Source organism: Macrotis lagotis, chromosome X, assembly GCF_037893015.1.
Source record: "Macrotis lagotis isolate mMagLag1 chromosome X, bilby.v1.9.chrom.fasta, whole genome shotgun sequence".
NCBI classification, from domain to species: Eukaryota; Metazoa; Chordata; class Mammalia; order Peramelemorphia; family Peramelidae; genus Macrotis; species Macrotis lagotis.
The window spans coordinates 411,191,819-411,211,357 of record NC_133666.1 but is presented as its reverse complement, the minus strand read 5'-3'; the positions used below and the strand labels follow the sequence as shown (position 1 = coordinate 411,211,357).

At 35.3% G+C, this 19,539-nt stretch overlaps 1 protein-coding gene across 3 annotated transcripts in view; it reads left to right on the top strand.

The window, feature by feature from the left end:
* SGK3 (serum/glucocorticoid regulated kinase family member 3) overlaps positions 1-19,539 on the top strand; it is a 155,290-nt gene that overhangs the window by 83,682 nt on the left and 52,069 nt on the right. For 2 of the 3 annotated variants that reach the window (XM_074206869.1, XM_074206867.1), the window contains exon 5: positions 7,451-7,526. The exons of the other annotated variant lie outside the window; for it this stretch is intronic. In XM_074206869.1, coding sequence (XP_074062970.1) covers positions 7,451-7,526 — 76 coding nt within the window. The remainder of the gene's footprint in view (positions 1-7,450; positions 7,527-19,539) is intronic. 3 annotated transcript variants of the gene reach the window in all.

Below are 19,539 nucleotides of genomic sequence, written 5' to 3'. Positions count from 1 at the left end.
GGTCGGATGTGACTGAAATGACTCAATAAAGACAAATCTTAAGGATCTAAGTGAAGGTAGAGTCATCCAGCTACTTTTGGTAATTTGTTGAAATGAATCGAATTAAAGACAAGTAGTGAAGTTCTCTTTATTATCTGTGCCTCCTAGGAGCCCAGGATTCAGTAGGGTCCTCTATATTTCCTTACAGCATAGAACTCCCTTAAGTTTGGAGGAAATTTAAAAACTAAATCATAGTCAGTGTTCTCTGGAAGCCTGCTACCTGGAAAGCTAAGACATAAAGAAAAAATATGTGTGTATTTCTACCAGTAATTTTTCTTCGGTTTATATCTCAGTGGCTTATATATGTATGTGTGCTTCTATAAACAAATAAATACACCTTTTCAAGTAGTTAGTTAGGTAGCAGTACCAGGCAGATTATGATTAAATATGTCAGAAAGAATAGTAACATAGAGAGATCTTGGTGGGAAGTAAGAGAAGACCTAGTAAAGGAAATTAGTTGATTTTGAGTTTAGACCTTTTAGAGTCAAAAGGATTAAGGTGGGAAGAAGAAGTTTTGAAGAGTGAGAAATAACTTGAGCAAAGGCCTGGAGTTGGGAATGAACATTGTATATTAAGGGGACAGAAAGTTAATTAGTCTGACCAGAAAGCAAGATTTATATGAAGAGTAGGAGGGGGATAAAATTCAGTAGACTGGATGATGCTACATCATGAAAAGTCTCAAATGTTTCAGAGGTTTGGATTTTATTCTTTAAGCACTGGAATATTTAAGCAGGGCGGTGTCTTGACAAAATGGGATTTGGGAAAGATTAGTCTGGAGGTGGCATGTAGGTTGTATTGGAGCAGAGAGACTTATTAAGAACAAAATGCAACAATTGTGTGATAAAGGCCTTTAGTAGGGTGGTTTTAATGAGCATAAAGAAAGGAACAATTTGAAAGATTTCAAAGAAGAATTGACAGAACCTGGTGACAAGTATAGGTAATGGAAAGAAAAGAATCAAAGATAATTCTAAGATTTCAAGTCTTTCTGTTGACAGAAATAAGAGATGAATATAAATTTGGAATATCAAAGTTTGAAGTAAGACAGCTTTAAATAAACGCATTATCAGAAATTTGAAATATGGACATTCCTAGATCTGGGCTAAAAATAGAAGATTTTGGTCAGCCATAGCACAAAGGTGTTCAAACTATGCTTCAGAGTCAGTGCACCACAGAATTTAGAGAAAAGAGCACTGGCAACTATGTACTATTCATACATTAATTTTCATCACATATCTACTATTTGCAAAGCATTGTAATGGGTGCTGGAGAAGATATAAAACAGTTCCAGTCCTCAGAGTGAGATAATAGAAGTGCACAGAAAATAAAAATTAGAATAATATTATAAGGGAAGAAGGGAAATGTGTGCTTTGAGATCAAAAAAAGGAAGGTGCCTGTTGGACCTTTAGAATTGGATTATCCCATTAACATTTCAAACTCAATGTATTGAAGCAGAGCTTATCATTTTTCCCTAAAATCCACTTTTCATCTGAATTTTCCTATTATTGAGAGTGGTACTACTATCCTTCCATTCACTCAGTTCTTGCCTTTTCTATCTCCCTTGCATCTCTTCTCTGCATTTCTTCTTTCCTCTCTCTAGTTCAGGCTCTCATCACCTCTTTCCTGCACTAATGCAGTAGTCTTCTAATTGATCTCCTTGCCTCAAAGCTCATTCTAATCCATTCTCAACAGAGCTGCCAAAGTGATTTTCTCAAAGCTCAGTTCCAAATACAGTGTTCCAAAAGTCTTCATGCAGTTGTAAGTTATTTAAGCTTATATGTAATTGTATTTTTATTGTATATACCTATATGTTTCCTTTTAAGAAGATCTCATGGAGGGGGGCGGTAAATCTGAGGATACCGGTCTATATTCAAATACTAATAAATAACTAATTTGTGTACCAAAGATTTCTCTCTCAAGATCTGGAGTCATTACTAATTAAGTTCAGTCCTGTTAACTACTACTAGAAGGTAGCATACAATCAAAACAAGAATGATCCATGTTTTTCACTTGTAGCATATTAAATTTCCTTAAGCATGCTTACTCATTTTGTATGAAGGAATGAATCATGGCAAGTACAGCTCTATTTCAGTAAAATAAATACTTAATTGTTAAGCAGTCAACTAAAAAGTATTAAACCCTTACACTGTGCCAGGCACTTGAGATAAACATTCAAATAATGAAGGAATCCCTACTTCCAAGGAGCTTATAGTTTAATAGGGATGTCAAATACTATAAAAATTTAGATAAGATACAGTAGATAAAATAGAAATATATTCAAAGAAGTTAAATATATGATAGTTTGGGAGGATGGAAGGATCAGGGAAAACTTCATGTAGAAGATGGTGTTTGTGGCAGAAGTAAGGAAGGACCCTACTTCTGGAATGTGAGAGATGATCAGGAGAAATGTCTAAAGATGGGAGCTGGAGTATGTTGTGTGGGCAACAAAAAGGAGGCCAGTGTAATTGGGTCTGATAGTGGGGAGTGGAGGAGAGACTCTTGTGGAGTAAGATTAAAAAGACTTTGGCTCCGGGCAGCTAGGTGGCGCAGTGGACAGAGCACCGGCCCAGGAGTCAGGAGTACCTGAGTTCAAATCTGGCCTCAGACATTTAATAATTAATTACCTAGCTGTGTGACCTTGGGCAAGCCACTTAATCCCATTTGCCTTGCAAAATCCAAAAAAAAAAAAAAAGACATTGGCTGTGGTTGTGAAGGGCTTTAAAAGCTTAACAGCCTTTTGGAGTGGAATGAATAGGTAACTGACTTGGTCAAGTCTTTGATTTAGGAAAATAACTGACACCAGTGTATAGGATGGGCTGATGTGACTGAGATATTAATTGGGAGACTGAAGCAATTATCTAGGCAAGAGGTGATGAGGGCCTGAACAAAAGGAGTAACTGTGAGTGGAGAGTAGAAGTTAGATATACTAGATGCTGTGAAAGTTGAAAGATAATTTTGATTACTTGAAATTGAATAAGAAAAATCTTTGTATAAGTTTTCCACTTTTTTGGATGTATTAGCATTTTTATATATATATCAAGTGCATTTTCCTATATTCATCAATACAGTTTTGTTCATTTTTTGTTATCCCTTTTTTTCTGTAAGAATATTATTGGTTTTCTGGGAAGGGTTAGAGGGATCTATATAAGAGAATATCTGGTGTAAAAAGCAAAAGATACCAATAAAAAAGATATCAAACTTTTTTTAAAATGAGAGCTTTGATAATTATAGAGAGAACAGTTTCAATTGAATGATGAGTCAAAAGCCATTTTACAAAGGAGTGAAGAGTAAAAAGAAGTTTAGTCAGCTTTTTCAGGAATTTGACCAAAGAGAAAAGATATAGGATGATATCAGGGGACGTTAGGATCTAGCAAGGGTATGTAAAGGATGAAATATACTTGAGCATGTTGGAAAGTTAAGAGAAAGAGAGCAGTTGATAGCAAGAGATTAAAGATTCAGTAATTTGAATAAACAATAACGGAGTTGAGTATATAAACTGCTGTAAAAGACAGGAGGGAATGAGATCATTCTCACAGGTAGAGACTGGCCATTGGCAAGGAAAAGGGCCCTCTCTTTGTTGGGGTGTGGGGGGAAATCAGGAGAGAATGGGAAATGATATAAAAGGATTCTAAGATGAAGAGAATGAGAAAACAATGTTATTTGAATTACCTTAATTTTTTCAATTAAGAGAAAAATTATCAGTTGGAAAGAGCTTGTGAGTGGGACTTGTGTTAGGTCTGAAGAATTAGAAGCTTTGGAATAACTCCAAGATGGCAATTAGTGAGGGAAGAAGACCATTTTGCTACCTTGTGAGGCCAATGAATTTGTAATGTGCCCAGTCATCTTGGTTATGAGATTTTCTTCAAATTCAGCTAGTGGAATTCAGGAAGATAGATAATTGGAACAATCTAACGTTGAGCTTTGGCAAGAGCTAGTAAATGTAGGATTGTAATAGCTATTGAGATTACTTGGGGAAGAGAGGAAAGTAAAGTCAGAGCAGGAGTATTGGCCTGAGAACATATTGAGATTGAAAAATTGTAATTCAGAAGAAGTGAAGCATAGGGAGAAGTGGAATGATAGATTATTGTCAGAGAGAGGAAATTTTTTAATTAAGAGAGCAGAACACTTGTGGACAATGTCTTTTTGTATCACTGAGATGGAACAAAGAAATCAATCATGAGCCTTAAGGAGCTGGAGAGAAAAAAAAGTTGTGAGAGCATCTACATAGATAAAAGTCCACAAATATAAGTTGAAGAAGAGCAGAAGATGGTGATCCAGGTGTTGAATTTCCTGAGAAAAAAAGAGCACAAGTAACCCAGATGTCATTATCCTGTATCTACCTTAAGTTTTTTAAATATACTTCAAAGGAGGAAAGATTACTACTTAGTAAAAGAAATGGAGAATTTGGCAATGACAATGAGGAGCAAGGAATATTCCATTTTCCTCTCCAGGAACAATGTGGAAGCAGTGTGAGAGAAGGTGGTTAGTGCTGGAGAGGATGACCTAGCACGTGAAGATCTCTAAGGGGCTCCAGGCCTCATCAAATCATTTAAGGACCAGCCTTGCTTAGGTATGCTGGTCCTTGGATGACAGATAAGGAAGAATCATCACCAAGTCCCTATTGGAACCTGGCCAGCTTGATGGGACCATAGGAGCATGTGCTCTACTGGCCCAGGCTGTTAATTGGCACCCCAGTGAGGTATCAAAGAACAAGGAATGGAGTAATAATGGCTAATGTTTACATGATGTTAGAAAGTTTATAAAATAGGTAATGTCTTATTCTTCTTTGATTCCCACAAGAACTCGGGGTGGGTAGGGAGCAGGTAGGTGGAAGCGGAGACTGAAGGTAATGAATGACTTCCTGAAGACACCCCATTGAGCCTGAGGTGAGGAGGTGGGTTCTACCACTTCTGAGAGCAGCACCATCCTTCATTCTGCTGACAATCTAACTGTCTGGCATCTACAATTTACTTACTTAGTTTTGAATCAGTGTTTCTTAGTTAAAAACAGCCAGGAGGCACATCAGACTTAGAGTCAGAAAGTACTGAGTTCACATGTGACCTCAGATGCTTATTAGATGCATGACCCTGGGCAAGTCACTTAACCTCTTTTTGTCTCAGCCGCCCATCTATAAAATAGAAATAAGTGTGATGATGATGTTGAAGAAAATAACACCTATATGGGAGAAAAAATGAGATAATATTTGTAAAGTGCTCAGCAAGGTGCCTGGCACATAAGAAATACTTGCTTCTTTAATTCCTTTCTTTACCAGTAAATACTAAGGGATTTGGAGGAGATATCTAAACAGGCAGAGTGAATGCTGCTTCATATACTTAAAATTTTGTGACCCAGTTAAGATAAGTTGGCCTCTTTCAGCCTTAGTTTTCCTATCTGTGAAATTGGAGAAGTGACAGCATTGATCTTCCAGAGTTGTTGTGAATATCAAACAAGATAATGTAAAATATTTTGCAAATCTTAAAATACTATATAAATGCTAGCTGTTATTACTAAGTATTTCATAATATAATTTCACAGTTAATAATTGGCACAGTAAAGGGAGTACTATTTTCTGCAAAAAAAATGGATGGATGAAGAAAAATTAGAGGTTCTCTACTGAAAGAAATAATGCTGAGACAAATTAGGTAGCATATATGTAGGAACGGGGAATTAGAGACAGAAAGAAGTTCTGCAGCTGCACCTATCTCTGCCAGTTACTTGTTTGGGACTTTGGTAAATCACTTGAACTCTCTTTGGCTCTGTTTTCTCATCTCTACAATGAAGCAGGTGATTGATATAGATACTTAGGTATCTAAGGTCCCTTTCATCTCTAAATTTTTTTTATTTTTTTTCTCCTGAAGCTCTCTTTTTCTCTCTTGCTGATTAATGTTGTTAGAATGATCAGCTCATCATGAATTCTTCCCCCTTAGTCACTTAGTAAGCTTTAGTGGTTTAAATAGTTGAAATAAAGTTAGTAATGAAATGCAGTGTCGAATAACATTTAGTGTAGTAGAGGCTACGTGTTTAATGGAGAAAGGAAGTTCCTCTCTTTTTAGAACTGTTCTCCAAAACGAAAACATACCTCCAATAGATTGCCACAAAGCACAGTTTCACTCTGGCTGACAATGCCTGACAATCTAGACTTTTCATACTATTCCAAATTCTCATATGTTCTATCCTACCTCTCCAATAAAAGTGACTAAATGTGGAACAATAATAATACATTTCATTAATTAATGAATTTATTAAGCATATGTTATATGCCAAGCACTGTGTTTTAAATCCCTGGTTATATGGGGGGGGGGGGGGGCGAGAAAAACAACACATTCCTGAAATCAAGTTATAAAATCAAAACTGTCTTTGGTACAGTTTTCATGTCATGTGATGTATACTTGAACAAAAATTAAATTTTCCCTCCAATTCCCTGAGAAAGTGATTACTGAGTGAGAAAAGTATGTTCTGAGTCTGATGAGACTATTAGAAGAATCATGAGACTGTGTCTGTGGATTTTTAAGTTATTAAAGCACAAAATTTGTTGCAAAAACATTTAATAGCTCATTGGAATGCTTTTTTGTGAGTTTCAGGTTTGGACTTTTTGATTTTGTTTTTTAACTTTGGTTTTTAATCTTTCTGCGGAAGGAAATCATTAAGAAACTAGCTAATAGAAGCTTCTAAAGTGTAACTCAATATGCATTCGTTCTCATTTCCCTATTCATGATCTATATTTGCAGTTCAAATTGATATTCAGAATGATATACCACAGTCTTTGTTATCAAAGAATAAGTTTATCTAATTCTTGCTAAGAGAGATATGGCAGTAGATAGAAGGGCAGCCTAGGCATCAAGAAAATCTTGGTTCTAAACCTTCTGACACACACTAGCTTTTTGATCACAGGCAACGCATTTAACCTCTCATTGTCCCAGATAATCCATTTGAGACTATAAACTGTTAATTCCCCCTTATGACATGACAAGTCCAGACCAAAACCAGCACTCCTTAAGGCAAGAAGTACCTTTTAGAAAAATAATTAGCAAGAAGGAATGAAACAAGTTTTTTCTTGTTAATACTCAGCTCACTAAAAATTTTACAAGTATTTTTATTCATTGAGGTTTTACTCTCATCTTTCATCACTATTAATAGGATGTATAATGTTTCTATTTTGGGAGGCAAAATAGTTTAGACTTTTAAATGGTGATTTTGAAATTTAGTTTTTTTACTATTTAAAAAACTGAGCGTGGGGGTGTGTACTGGAGTTTCACTTAAATGCAAAATAACTTGACATACATAGTATCGAGAATTATCTGTCATAACTTTCTACATAGTATTTATTGTCTTTGTTTTTGTTTTTCTAATTCCAAATAAAATATTTATGATCTGACATGAATAATCCTACTAGCATATGTCTCTTTTTTAACAGATTTTATTAAACAGAGAAGAGCAGGACTGAATGAATTCATTCAGAATTTAGTTAGACATCCAGAGCTATGCAACCAGTAAGTAATTTTTACTTGTGTTCTAAAAGGGACTTTATTAAGACATATTGCATTTTATATACATTGTAGAACCAAATTTAGCTAACTGTATCATTTTTGTGTGTCTATTATGATACATGTGTTATTGTGTTATATGTATATATATATATATATATATATATATATATATACCTCAGAATAGAATCTTGTCAAGGAGATGTTTTCTCATCCATCAAAATAAAGATATTGCATATAGATATTTAATGAATCTAGATTTTATGTTTGCTTTAAGTAACCTCAGGACTGTAATCTTGTTTTCTCAATATTTTTTCATACAGTAACCATTCTGTAACAATTACAAGTACTAGATATAATTTTAACTAATTTTGAAAAAAAGTTCTAATACAAGAGAGTTAAATAAGAGAAAAATTTTTCTAGTTATTTTTCCAGTTTAAAAAAAAAATCCAGTTCTTAGAGTTATCTTTAAAACAATGTGAGTTGTGGGGCAGGTAGGTAGTGAAGTGGATAGAGCACTAGCCCTGGAGTCAGGAGGCCCTGAGTTCAAATCTGGCCTCCAGCTTAATAATTACCTAATTGTGTGACCTTGGGCAAGTCACTTAACCCCATTACCTTAAATAAATAAAAAAATTTAAAAACAAAAAAAACCCAATGTGAGTTGACTGAAGAATAAAATATTTGAGCCATCTTTGAAAAAATTTTTTAAAAAAAATCAGATTTTTATTAAGAGGAAATCATGTCAAAAGTTTATTTTTCCATTTATAACAAAGTCTTTAAAAACTGTATTAACACTTCTTTAGCTCACTATTTTCTTTTGCCTAAGGAACATAGCTGTGTCCTTGGATATAGAAATTGTAGATGTTTTTTAATTTTGAATAATTAGAGAATGACTTTGAAGCTTGAATTTATATCTTAATTTTTATTACTTTAATCATTACATTTGAAGGTTGGATTTTCATACATCTAGAGTTTTATCCAACAACCAGTGTTTCACATTTGGTCTTTTTAAGTTAGTTAACTTATAGGCAAATCAGTAACTGAAATCAATATATACTTTTACTTGTTGAGCAAAGCATTGAGAGATGGCCCAGCAAAATGGACACAGGGCCTGCCTGAACTTAGAGTCAGGGAGATCTGGGCTCTAACTGCTTTTCTGGGACTTCTTGGTTGAGTGGACTGGTACAAGGCACAGGCTCTGGGTGCTTCATTTTCATTGTCAATAAGAGGGCTTAACAATACCTACCTCTTAGGGTTGTTGGGAGGCTTCAATGAAGTAATCTATGAAAGTGCTATTTCCCCTTTAGAAACACTATACAGATTCCATTTATTGCTGTTGCTCAAAAATGTAATAAACCAAATCTAGATCAGAGGCTTAGCTAATTATTTGAAAGAAAATTTACTGTGTCCCAATGTTTATAAAAATGAAATGTGTCATTTTTTTTAACTTTAGTTTTGGTGATTTTGGTTATTATTAATGACACAAGTCACTCATTGGCTGAGACTTTTGGTAAATCAGATAACTGTGCTTAGCCTCTATTGGTGTACCTGTAAGAATGGGAATAATTCTACTTCCATCTTGAAGATCAAATAAGATACCTAAGTAAAGCACTATTTAAACTGGATAAGCTCTTCCATGCATGTGAGTTCATAGTCATATTTGCTACTAGGTAGTGACTATCTGTGCCCTGTCCATACATTTATTTTCTAGTTATTTTGTTTTACTTAATGAAAGTTAGAAATTATTTTAAATTATAATCCAATGTTACTAGTAGTTATGTAGAAATTTTTGTCTGAAATGTTTAATTATTATTTCATGTTCCTAAATTTTTTTTCTTTGAACACTAGTATTGAGCAGGTTACATTTTTTAGAATACTTTGACAATATTTCATTTTGATCCTCACAACAACTGCTTAAAGATGGTGCAAATACTATAATTTTTATTTTTATGGGTTTGCAAACTGATGCTTATAAAGTGGTTGACTTGTTCAGGGTGATATAGATGGGAAGTGGCAAGGCTGGGACTCTGTGCAGCCCCATTTGGCTCCCTCTGTCCTGGAGAGGCAGGAAACATGCTGGCCACACGTTAGAACCACTGACAAAATGTTATGGGAACAGACTAGAAGTTTTCTCTGCTGAAAAGTGGCTGTGAAGCAAGGCTTTTGTTCAGAAGTTTGTTTGACTCAGCTCAGCTGCTTTCTCCATGCTTAAGTGCAGAAAGAGAATTGAATCCTGCATAAACACGTAAGCCCACTTAATGGGGCCCTGGAAAATCTGAGCCTATTTGCATCATGCTACTTTGCTTTAAGAAGGGTGTTTTTTAAATTAGAGAATCTTTTCCTTCAGAGGGCTACAGTCTGATACAACTGATTTTGTAATTGGTAAGATTCTTTTTTTTTTTAGGTTTTTTTTTTTGCAAGGCAAACGGTGTTAAGTGGCTTGCCCAAGGCCACATAGCTAGGTAATTATTAAGTGACTGAGACCAGATTTGAACCCAGGTACTCCTGACTCCAGGGCTGGTGCTTTATCCACTACGCCACCTAGCCGCCCCTGGGAAGATTCTTAATTATGCTCTTCTACATCTCTGCTGCTTCTTATACCCAACTTATTTTATTACCTTTACCATGCTTAATGACAGTTCAGCCTGTCCTGCTTCATGGCTGCAATATCTTGCTAAAGAGATTGTGCATAAGTTACTAGTTGAAATAAAAATTAAGGTGTGTTTTTAGGACACTGTAGTTAAGAACTGCAGGAAGCATTAAAGTCATTTGAAAACAGGGCACTGTTGTTTCTAAAACTAAGAAAATCATAACTGAAGGAATTGATGGCATTTGCTAAATTTGTTTATGCTTAATAGTAATGTGCCTGGGTCAGCTGGAAACAGAATACTAAATCACTGGGGTAGTGCCACAGAGAATAGGATGCTAGGCTTAGAATCAGGAAGACTAATGTTCATGAGTTCAAATCCAACTTCAGACACTTACTAGCTGTGTGACCCTGGGTAGGTCACCTGTTTACTTCAGTTTCCTCATCTGTAAAATGAGCTGGAGAAGGAAATGGCAAACCAGTCCTGTAACTTTGCCAAGAAAACTCCAGATTGGGTCTTGAAAAGTCAGACACAACTGAAGCAACTGAATAACAATAAGAAATAATGTGCCTCTCTGGAAGACATATTTTGTAGGATGTTAATTTTAAAAGTTTTTTCTCTTGATTCTAATTGCCTTCCTTTTTTTCCTCTATTAACTACATTATGACCTTTTTTCTTCTTTTTATGCAAATTTCACTTGTTTCTTTTAGCAAAATTTAAAGCAATGTAAATAATACACCTTACAAATTATTCTACAAAAAATGTGATATTTAAATCCATTTGTAAAACACTGTCCATTTGTAAAAAAGGAAAATTTAACTGCACATGTGTATTTTCTCAATCATTGTATATTAATGAGAGGAACTCTTCTTATGATTTTAATTCTTCTCGGGAAAGAATAATAATAGCTTGTATTTATAAAGCACATATAGGCTAAAAGAGGCAATATAATGTAATCAACCTAGTAAGTAGATAGTTTAGCCCTATGCACAAATCAGGTAACCTTGCTGTTTTCTGAATAGTTCTGTAAAACTATCTATAAGCCAGAAAAGGTGTTGACCTATATTGATTCCCCTATCAGTGACAAACAGATCCCTATCAGCTGCATTACTACATTGTGACATTGGAGTGGCCCTGAGCTGTTGAAAGCTATGCAAATTTTGCCAGGATTTTGTTATCTTCTAAAGACCAGCTTAGATCCTTTGCTAGTGAATTAGCACATAGGTGAAAAATTTTAAATTTCCTTTAGTCCCCTATACACTAAAATATTTGTGTTAGAACTTCTTGTAGTAGCAAAGAACTCAAAACAGACCAAATGGCCATTGACTTGGGAAATGGCTAAAACAACTGTGGTTCATTAATGTAGGGAGTAGTAGAATATTACTGGTTTATAAGGAAATGAATATATGTGAACTGGTACAAAATGAAATAAGTACAACCAGGAATTTATTATGTACAAATGATTACAACAGTGTAAATAAAAAAACAGGAAAAATATTTGAAATTGAATCTATGAAATTGTAATTGCCAAAATTGGGACCAAGAAGGATTACAAGAATGCATCTTAGTTTGTTCTTTGCAATGGTTTGATGTTATGAGTGTGGAATGCAGTAAGTGATGGCAGTTTCAATTATGGAAATGAAAGATATCAATGATTTTTTTAAAAAATCCTCAATCCTGTGCAACTTTCTTTTTTTCCCTTTTCAATAAAAGTGGAAGAATGGTCAAGGGGGGGCAAATTATCCCAATTTTTAGGCTATATGTATTTTTAAATGTAAACTGTTTAGTGAAAATTGAGTCAACAAACTAGTGGAGTCACTGAGTCATATGAATATTGACATACAGGTATAAGGAAGGCCAGAGGACATAAGGGAATTATGATTAAATTGAAAGATGGTTTACAAGTTCTCCTTTTAGAAGTAGACAAGAGTTGGTTGCATCTTGCAAACAAAGGCAACTGGAAACATTCATGGAGCACATTGGCCATCTTTACTTTGCAGAACAGGGCACAAAGAAGATATTAGCTCTCCTCCAAGAACATGTCAAAATGAATATTGTTTCCCTTAAATATGTAATGAAAAAATAACTTTTATGGATTTGTTATTGAGAGCGCATGCAAGGGATAAAACAAGATGGTTTATACCTCAAGATCAAGCAAGATGTTTTATGCCAAAGATGTCTGCTGATGTCATGGATAATGTTCTATATATATCAAAAAAGGGAATTCCCTATGATCATGAGATCCTCTAGATATGCTCCTGCTAACCAATGCTACTTTGAGATGTGTGTGTGTGTATACACATACATACGTATGTACAGTTGCATATAAATGTATGTGTATTGTGGGTATAGATACAGGCATATAAAAAAATATGGTTTTCTGTGTGAGTGTGCAGCTAGCAGTGATCCTTATGTTCAGTTTAGTGACTCATTTCTATTTGAGTTTGACACCCAAGGGTGTAGATAATCCATGGAACTTGTCCATAAATGTAGATGGATGTCTTAGACACTAAAAATGACCAGTGAACTTGATCTGAAATTTAACAGAGGGAAAGAGTATAAATTGTCTTTGGGAAATTATATAGTTCTTTTAATAACCCCCAGACATCGTATTACAAGTCATGGAATATAATAATCTTCAAATATTTAAAGTTAAGATTCACCTAAAGGGTAGTAGAGAGGTGCCTGGTAGTATATGAGCAGTACTGCAAAAGAAAAGCAGTGTAAAGGACATCAAAAAAGAAAGACTCGGCCAGAAGTATGAATCTGCTACATAATGAAAGCTATGGATAACCAGTGAATTTAATGCCTATGAATTTCATTATTGTCTCCACAATGTTAAGAAATGCAGAGGAATATCCATAGAATGTTGAGAGAATCCATCCCAGCATGTTGTGATACCAAAGGACATGGACAGGAATCACAAAGGTTGGGTTTATATGGATTTGCATCACTAGAGAATGTGTTCTCATGAAATTCCAAGAACATCTGTTATAGAGAGTGAAGAGGTAGAGGAGATTTTTTTTTTTTTTTTTTTGGTTTTTGCAAGGCAATGGAGTTAAGTGACTTGCCCAAGGTCAGTAGAGAAATTTTTGCCAAGAGCTTGACCAACTTGAAATCAAGTCAACATATACTTTGGTGTTAAGTTACTTCTTGCAAAGTTAAATACAAGAGGAAGATTGCAACAATAAAAAATTGAAAAATTGATTAGAAATGAGTTCAAAGGCTCAGTTGTAGGCTACAAAGTAGTCTCATAAACAGTTGATGAATCATCCAAGAAGAGATGTGCAAGCAGAGAGTTAAAAAGCACTGGACATAAAAGCCCTAAATAATACAACAAAAATGAAATAGTGTATGTCTTAACTAGAAATCGATACTTATCTGAGTCATTTCTATGTGCAGTCATACTTTTGACTTGTTAAAAAATTCAGAATAAACACTGAAGGAGAAAAAAAGGATAAAATATAGTTAAATAGCTATCTAGTAACATTGCACTTAACAGCTTTAACTCAACATATGAACACAAGACATTCCACTTAATGGAAAAGGAAGGGGGAAAAAAGATATTAGTTATGATCATCACTGTTTCCTACAGAGATTTAGCTAATCTAAGACAACTGTTACAATTAGGACTTCAGAAAAGCCTTAGAAAATGACTTGACCAAGAAGGACTTGATCCCTTTATAAAATGGAAAGATATATCTTGTCATAATGACACCAGTTTAGAATTAAAATACATTTGAAAAATGTTATAAACAATGTGGGAAAAGTGGGACATACACTATTGGTGGAACAGTGAACTGATCCATCCATTTTGGAGACTTCAAAGAGTTATAAAACTGTGTATGTTCTCTGACCCAGAAATAATCCTATTAGGTCTATTAACCAAGGTGATAAGAGAAAAAGAATAAAAATCTGTATTTAAACTAGCTCTCTTTGTAAAAGGAAATAGCTAAAAATTGAGGGGATGCCCATCAGTTGGTCTGAATAAGTTGTGTATGATTGTGATGGAATGGTTGGTTCTTGTCCTTTGTTATAGAAAAAGACCAAAATGGCATCACTGTGTTTGAGACAAATTTGTCCAAGTGTGGCTGATCAGACCAATACGAGCTGGGAATGCTCTACCACAGGTTTGTCACAAATGGTCATGTGAACGCCTGAGGTGGCTACTCTAAACTTACAGATATGTTTCCTTCGAGCTGCTTCAATTCTGCCTTCCTCATAGAGTGCGACACCCTCACTGATGAGGGCATCCCATGCTGGGCAATCCTGTGCCAGTATCTCCCATGCTGTATAATCAATTCTAAAGTTCTTCACTGAGACCTTCAGGGTATCCTGGTATAGCTTCTTCTGACCCCCTTGTGAGTGCTTGCCCTGTGTGAGTTTTTTTGGCAAGTGTACATCTGGCATTCTAACAGTGTGTCCAGCCCATTGTATTTGCACTCTCTGCAGTAATGTTGAAATACTAGGCCTTTTAGCTCTGGAAAGGACATTTGTTTCATGACATGGAGCTAGTAGACTGCCCAGGTTTCACAGTCATATAGCAATGAGGTCAGCACAATGGCTCTGTAGACCTTCAGAGTCTACTAACTAACCTTTGGTAGTTAGTCTAATACACTCTTCTCTCCCATACTTTGTTTTGGAGTCACCCAAATACTGACTGAGCTAGCTCTGGCAATGCAAGTGTCAACCTCATTGTCAACATCATTGTCCCTTTTTTTGAAAGGACACTGCCAAGGTAAGTGAACTTGTCCACAATTCTCAAAACCTCTCTATTTGCTGTAATTGATGGTTCTACATATGGGTGGTGTAGTGCTGGCTGATGGAGTGCCTGTGTTTTCTTGGTGTTAATTGTTAGAACAAAATGAGCACAAGCAGCAGAAAATTGAGCTATTCTTTGTTGCATCTCAGCTTCAGAGGCTGCATTAAATTCACAACCATTTGCAAACAGAAGATCATGCACCAACACTCCCTCCGCTATGGTCTTGGCTTGTAGCCTTTTCAAGTTGAAGAATTTGTTATCAGTGCTGTAGCTGATCTTGAGGTTTGTCCTCAGTGAAGATATTTGATAACATGGATTAAAACATAATGTTAAAAAGCATGGGAGCAAGGACACATCCTTGTTTTTACTCCATTGGTGACTCGGAAATCTCGAGAACATCATCCACTATCCAGAACCCAGACATGCAGGCTGCCATGAGATTGACATACAATACAGATGAACTTCTCTGGACAACCAAATTTTGACAAAATTTTCTGTAAACCCTCACGACTGATGGTATCAAAGGTCTTAGTCAGATCTCAAATATTGTATACAGACCTCTGTTCTGGAAATTTTCCTGGGGTTGTCGGGTAGCAAACCCCTTATCAAATGCTCCTTGATCCTTTTTGAAGTCACACTGGCTGGGATGGAATGCTACTGTGCTGAATGATTAGGAATCATGGAAAGATATTCATGAAATAATGAAGAATGAATGGAATAGAACCAAGAGAAATACAGTAACAGCAATATTGTTTGAAGATTAAATAGGAATAACTAAGCTGTTCTGAGTTGTATGCATATTCAGATCAGTTATAAAGGATCTATAAAGGAAGTTGCTATCCTCCAGAGAAAGAACTGATGTGTGGAACTATTTATTGCATAGTTTCACATATATGTGTCTGTGCCAAATGTTGGCCTTCTGTATTACAGGGTTGAGAGGGAGGGAGGAAAATAACTTGGAATTCAAATGTAACATTTTAAGTTTTATTTTAAAACTTTAAAAATGTTCAAATGAAGGTAGCAGAGCTCAGAAGCATTGTTGCCTAAGAAAATAATAAAGATTGATTGAGGGGCAAAGAAGTCTATATAAAGATTGGTGTCATATCTAGCTAAGGTCACTCATCCCAATAACATATAAGAAACTGGAAGAAACATAGTCAATCAGTTAAAAAGTGGAGCAGTTTTCCCAACATTTCTCCATGTACATCATAGTTAACGTTGGAGCCACAACAAGGAGACATAGAATAAAACAGAAAAAAAACTCAAAAATGTAAATTAAAAAGAAAATCTGAATTGGATCAACTGGTCACAGTTGAATTCTGTGCTGGATGCAACAGAAATTTTAAGGCTTTATGAGAGTGAGTCTTAAAATATCTTAAAGGATAAGATCCAAAGCAATTTTTAAGAAGTCACAAGGACTGTAATATATTATGCCTAATACACAGTTAAGAATTGACAGTAACTACTTACTCATAATTTTTGTTAACTCTATAAAATAATTGAGAATGGTGCACTTAGAGCAAAGGTGTCCTTGAGGAAAAAAAGGAATAGAGAAAATAGAAAATACTACTATACTTGACCGAGTTAGGACTAAGAAAAGAAAGATAAGAAGGTAAAACATAAGTTTTTTTAAGACTTGAACATAGTATCCATTCAGATTCTGTGGTTTTTCTTTTTGTTTTGTTTATTTTTTTCCTTTGGGTGAGGATGATGTTGTCCATAACAGGTCTCCCAGGGAGTCTATTTGCCAAGGCAGACTCAGAAACTTTTTGAAAACAATTATAAAACACTTCTCACACAAATTAAATCAGATTTAAATAACTGGGCAAACATCAACTGCTTATGGATAGGTAGAGCTAAGGTAATAAAAATGACAATTCTACCAAAACTAAACTATCTGTTTAGTGCCCTACCAATCAAAATTCCAAAAAATTATTTTAATGAGGTAGAAAAAGTTGTAAGTAAATTCATATAGAGAAATAAAAAGCCAAGAATTTCCAGGGATTTAATGGAATAAAGTGTAAAAGAAGATGACTTAGCCCTACCTGATCTAAAATTCTATTATAAAGCATCAGTCATTAAAACTGTCTGTTACTGGCTAAGAAATAGAGTGGTGGACCAATGGAATAGACTAGGTGCAATAGCAAGAAATGATTATAGTAATCTGCTGTTTGATAAACCCAGGGAGTCCAGCTATTGGGATAAAATCTCTCTCTTTAATAAAGACTGCTGGGAAAATTGGAAGTTAGTATGGAAGAAACTTAGATTAGACCAGTACCTCACACACCATACCAAGATAATATCCAAAAGGATACAGGATTTAGACATAAACTATACTATAAGCAAACTAGAAGATCAAGGACTAGTTTACCTGTCAGATCTATGGAAAAGGAAGCAGTTCATGACTAAGGAAGAGATGGAGAGCATCACTAGAAACAAACTAGATGATTTCGATTACATTAAAAAGCTTTTGCACAGACAAAACCACTGTAACCAAGATCAAAAGAAATGTAGTAAACTGGGAAACAATCTTTATAGCTAATGTTTCTGACAAAGGACTCATTTCTTAAAATATACAGAGAACTAAGTCAAATTTTTAAAAAAAGCCATTCCTCAATTTACAGATGGTCAAAGTATATGCAAAGGCAATTTCCAGATGAGGAAATCAAAACAATCCATGGTCATATGAAAAATTGATCTAAATCATTACTTATTAGGAAAAATGCAAATTAAAGCTTCTCTGAGGTATTACCTCACACCTTTCAGACTGGCCAATATGACCAGAAAGGATAATGTTGTGGAAGTGTTGTGGGAAATCTGGGACACTATTACATTGTTGGTGGAGCTGTGAACTCCTCCAATCTTTCTGGAGAGAAATTTGGAACTACGCCCAGAGGGCAAGAAAAATGTGTATACCCTTTGATGCAGCAATACCACTACTGGGTCCATACCTTGAAGAGATGATAAAAAAGGGTAAAAACATCACTTGTACAAAAATATTCATAGCAGCCCTGTTTGTGGTGGCAAAGAGTTCGAAATCAAGTAAATGTCTTTCGATTGGGGAATGGCTTAGCAAACTGTGGTATATGTATGTGATGGAACACCATTGTTCTATTAGAAACCTGGAGGGACCAGAATTCAGTGAGGCCTGGAGGGATTTGCATGAACTGATGCTGAGTGAAATGAGCAGAACCAGGAAAACTTTGTACACCCTAACAGCAACATGGGGGCGATGATCAACCTTGATGGACTTGCTCATTCCATCAGTGCAACAATCAGGGACAATTTGGGACTGGCTGCAATGGAGAATAGCATCTGTATCCAGAGAAACAACTGTGGAGTTTGAAAAAAGACCAAGGACTATTACATTTTAATTTAGGGGAAAAAACCTGATATCTTATTGTCTGATCTTGCTATGTCTTATACTTTGTTTCTTCCTTAAGGATATGATTTCTCTCATCATGTTCAATTTGGATCGGTGTATACCATGGAAACAATGTAAAGACTGGCAAATTGCCTTCTGTGGGGGGTGGGGGAAGGGAAGTAAGATTAGGGGAAAAAATTGTAAAACTCAAAATAAATAAAATCTTTAAAAAAACAAGTCTCTCACGGTTGTCCTATATTCTGGAACTGCTGAGATGAGCTGCATCCATCAAGGTTGATTGTTAATGTGTACAGTATTCTCTTGGTTCTACAGTCTTTGCTCAGCATCAGTTCATGTAAGTTTTTCCATATCTCTCTAAAGTTCGATCATTCCTGGTTTCTTATAGAGCAGTAGTACTCCATAACATTCATATACAATGACTTGTTCAGCCAATCCCCAAATGATGGACATCCTCTCAATTTCCATACAAATAGAACTGCCATAAATTTAAATGTGGGACCTTTCTCATTTTTTAAAAATTTCTTTTGGATATAGGCCTAGGATGGTATTGCTGGGTCAGATGCTTTGATCAGTTTTATTACTTTTTTGGGCATAGTTTCAGATTGCTTTCCAGAATGGTTGGATCAGTTCATACCAGCTCTCCTTTTTCCACAAAGTGTCTCCCAGGCAACAACTCTAATAATAGAGTACTTAACTCCCAATTTAACTTATAAAAACAAACTATTGATACTTAAAAATGAGTGGATAAAGGAAAAGAGATTGATTGTGTTCATCACCATTTCTTACAGATGTTTAGCTGATAGAAATCAATTATAATCCATAGGGATCCATGAAAATATTAAGATCATACAATTGTATAAAAATAGGGAACTGGATACATAAAGCTATTCACCACTGTCATGGAAAGTATCCTGCACAAAGGTGAGAGACTCCAGATGCTCCTGTTCTTATATTGTTCTGTTAGGTAGTGTAGTGGTTTAGAGCACTGGAATTGGAATCAGGAAGACCTGAATTCAAATTCAGCTCAGACATCTACTAGCTGTGTGACCATGGGCTTCTGCCTTAGTTTCCCCAACTGTAAACTAGGGATAATAACAGCACCTTTCCCCAGGGTTGTGGTGAGGACCAAATGAGATATTTGTGAAGAACTAAACACAGTACCTGGCACATACTAGGTATTTCATAAATGTGCTGATTGTACAAAAGTCCTGAGTGCTCTGTCTTCATCAAGCCTTCATTAGTTTTATTCATGACTATTAAAAAATATCCAGAAAGGATAAGCTT